The sequence below is a fragment of the Acanthisitta chloris genome, unplaced genomic scaffold (assembly GCF_000695815.1).
Source record: "Acanthisitta chloris isolate BGI_N310 unplaced genomic scaffold, ASM69581v1 scaffold33525, whole genome shotgun sequence".
Classification (NCBI taxonomy): domain Eukaryota; kingdom Metazoa; phylum Chordata; class Aves; order Passeriformes; family Acanthisittidae; genus Acanthisitta; species Acanthisitta chloris.
Genome location: NW_008673691.1, coordinates 10,114 through 12,351, shown reverse-complemented (window position 1 = coordinate 12,351; position 2,238 = coordinate 10,114). Strand labels below are relative to the sequence as shown.

Genomic DNA, 2,238 nt, shown 5'->3' with positions numbered 1-2,238 from the left:
TGCAGAGGGAAACTCCCCGTGCAGCGGGGTGGGGTGTGAGACGGGCACTCCCCGCCCGCGATGGGCGGTGGTGTCCGCCCGCAGCATCCCCCGGGCAAAGGTGTGAGGAGCGCAGCTCGGGCTGGTGCCTCAGCGTCCTGTCCCTGTGACGTAGGGATGGAATCGGGTGGGATGCGGCGTCGCTGAAGGAGCTGCGTGCGGAGTGTGTCTGGAGCGAGGAGAAGGCAGGGAAGCTGCTGCGGTTTGACTGCGAGAGGGCCCCGAGCTGGCCATGCCCGAGTGGTGACAGCGGAACTCATCCTGAAAGTAAGCGGAGGAAGAGGAGGAGGAGGAGGCATCGCTCTGGGCATGGCTGTGGGAAGGGAGGAAGGAAGGTGGAGATGTAGAGGAACCCTGGCAGTGCTCAAAGCCTGGCTGGATAAAGCCTTGAGCAACCTGCTCTGCTGGGAGGTGTCCCTGCCCAGGGCTGGATGACCTCCAAACTCCATTCCAACCCCTAAAAGTCTATGATTCTATGTATTTTTTTTCTGAATTCCTGATACATAAGTAATTTTCAGTTGTATGACGTGGAGCAATTTCTTCGTGAGAGAAAGAATGTTGTTTTTAAAATGTGTGTTTATCTAGTTGTTGTCTGGTTCTTATTTACCTAGTTCTTATCTAAGATGCTTAGTTAGATCATAGAATCATAGAATGGGTTGGGTTGGAAGGACCTTAAAGCTCATCCAGTTCCACTCTCTGTTCTGGGCAGAGACACTTTCCACCAGCCCAGGTTGCTCCAAGCCCCATCCAACCTGACCTGGAACACTTCCAGGGTTGGGGAAGCCACATCTGCTCCGGGCAACCTGTGCCAGTGTCTCACCACCCTCACATGAAAGAATTCCTTCCTAATATCTAATCTAAACCTTCCCTCTTTCATTTGAAAGCCATTTCCCCTTATCCAGTCACTCCATGCCACTGTTGGCACTTGGTGACTTCTTTCTCCCCTGGATTTTTCCCTGTAGCGCAATGTCCCTGTTGTTTACCCGTTCCAACTCAATAGTTGCAGTGAAGAAGGATAAAAGACACATGGCTGAGGTAAATGCTTCTCCACTTAAACATTTTGTCACTGCAAAGAAGAAAATCAATGGCATCTTTGAGCAGTTGGCTGCATACATCAGCGAGAGCTCCTCGTTCCTGGAAGGTGAGCTGAGTTCTTCATCTGTTGAGTGTGGAACAGTGCTTGGCCCACAGACAGTTCCCCCAAACAAATATCTAACCCCGTCATTCATGCTCAGTTTTTGTGTTTGGGAGATCTTTAATAAACTGTAGAACCCCTTTAGGGTTTTTTTTTCCTGTAATCCTTTCAGTATTCTTTCCTGGACGCTTCATTGCTACTGACATGTAGCATATGCCAGTAATTGGCTTTAACAGCTTAAGACCCAGACAAGCTTTTTCTTTAAGGGTGCTGCAGTGTTGGCAGCATTGGCTGTTCTGTTTAAGGCAGTCGTAAGGATGGGAATGGTTATTAGATAAACAAAAGGGACTAATTAATAAATGCTGTTGCAGAATTGCCTGTGGGACACAGATAAACGTTCAGTTCTCTGTGTCACCATCACAGAGAAGGGTTTCATCCAGGACTGACCCAGATGGCTTCTGGAACTCACTGACACAATCTGTTTTGGTTTTAGAAACACACAAGAATGCAGAGCTCGATCCTGTCACAACAGAAGAGCAGGTACTGGAAGTCAAAGGCTACCTGTCAAAAGTCAGTGGGATTAGTGAAGTGTTGGCAAGGAGACACATGAAAGTTGCTTTTTTTGGGAGGTGAGTCACGTGCCTGTGTTGCCTACACTCCTTGCTCAGGGAAGCATGTGGGGATTGCAGCCAGTAAAAAGTATTTATAGAAGCACTACTGCTTTAGCTTTTGCTTGTAACGTGCATGTCCCTGGGTCTAGTCCCTTGTAAACTGGAAACAAGTATTGTGCCATGTAATTCTTCCACCTGAAGAATTCTCACACTATGGACATAGAAAAGTCTTTGCAGGTTGCAAAGTTAATGGTTCTGATGCTGCTTGGCTTTAGAGAACTTGCTTTCTGTAATGTCAGAAGGAGCACTCCTGGCTCTTGGGAGCTTGCTACACCATTCTTCATCTACTGCAGGACAAGCAATGGAAAGAGCACTGTGATAAATGCCATGCTCTGGGACAAAGTGCTTCCCTCAGGAATTGGACACACCACTAACTGCTTCCTGCGTGTGGAA

General features: G+C 48.3%; 1 protein-coding gene across 1 annotated transcript in view; it reads left to right on the top strand.

Moving 5' to 3' along the window:
- The first annotated feature begins 1,005 nt into the window (after positions 1-1,005).
- The window catches only part of MFN2 (mitofusin 2), a 7,829-nt gene continuing 6,596 nt past the window's right edge, over positions 1,006-2,238 (top strand). The window contains 3 exon segments of the mRNA XM_009075047.1: positions 1,006-1,180; positions 1,668-1,803; positions 2,139-2,237. Of these exon segments, the coding sequence (XP_009073295.1) occupies positions 1,006-1,180; positions 1,668-1,803; positions 2,139-2,237 (410 nt within the window).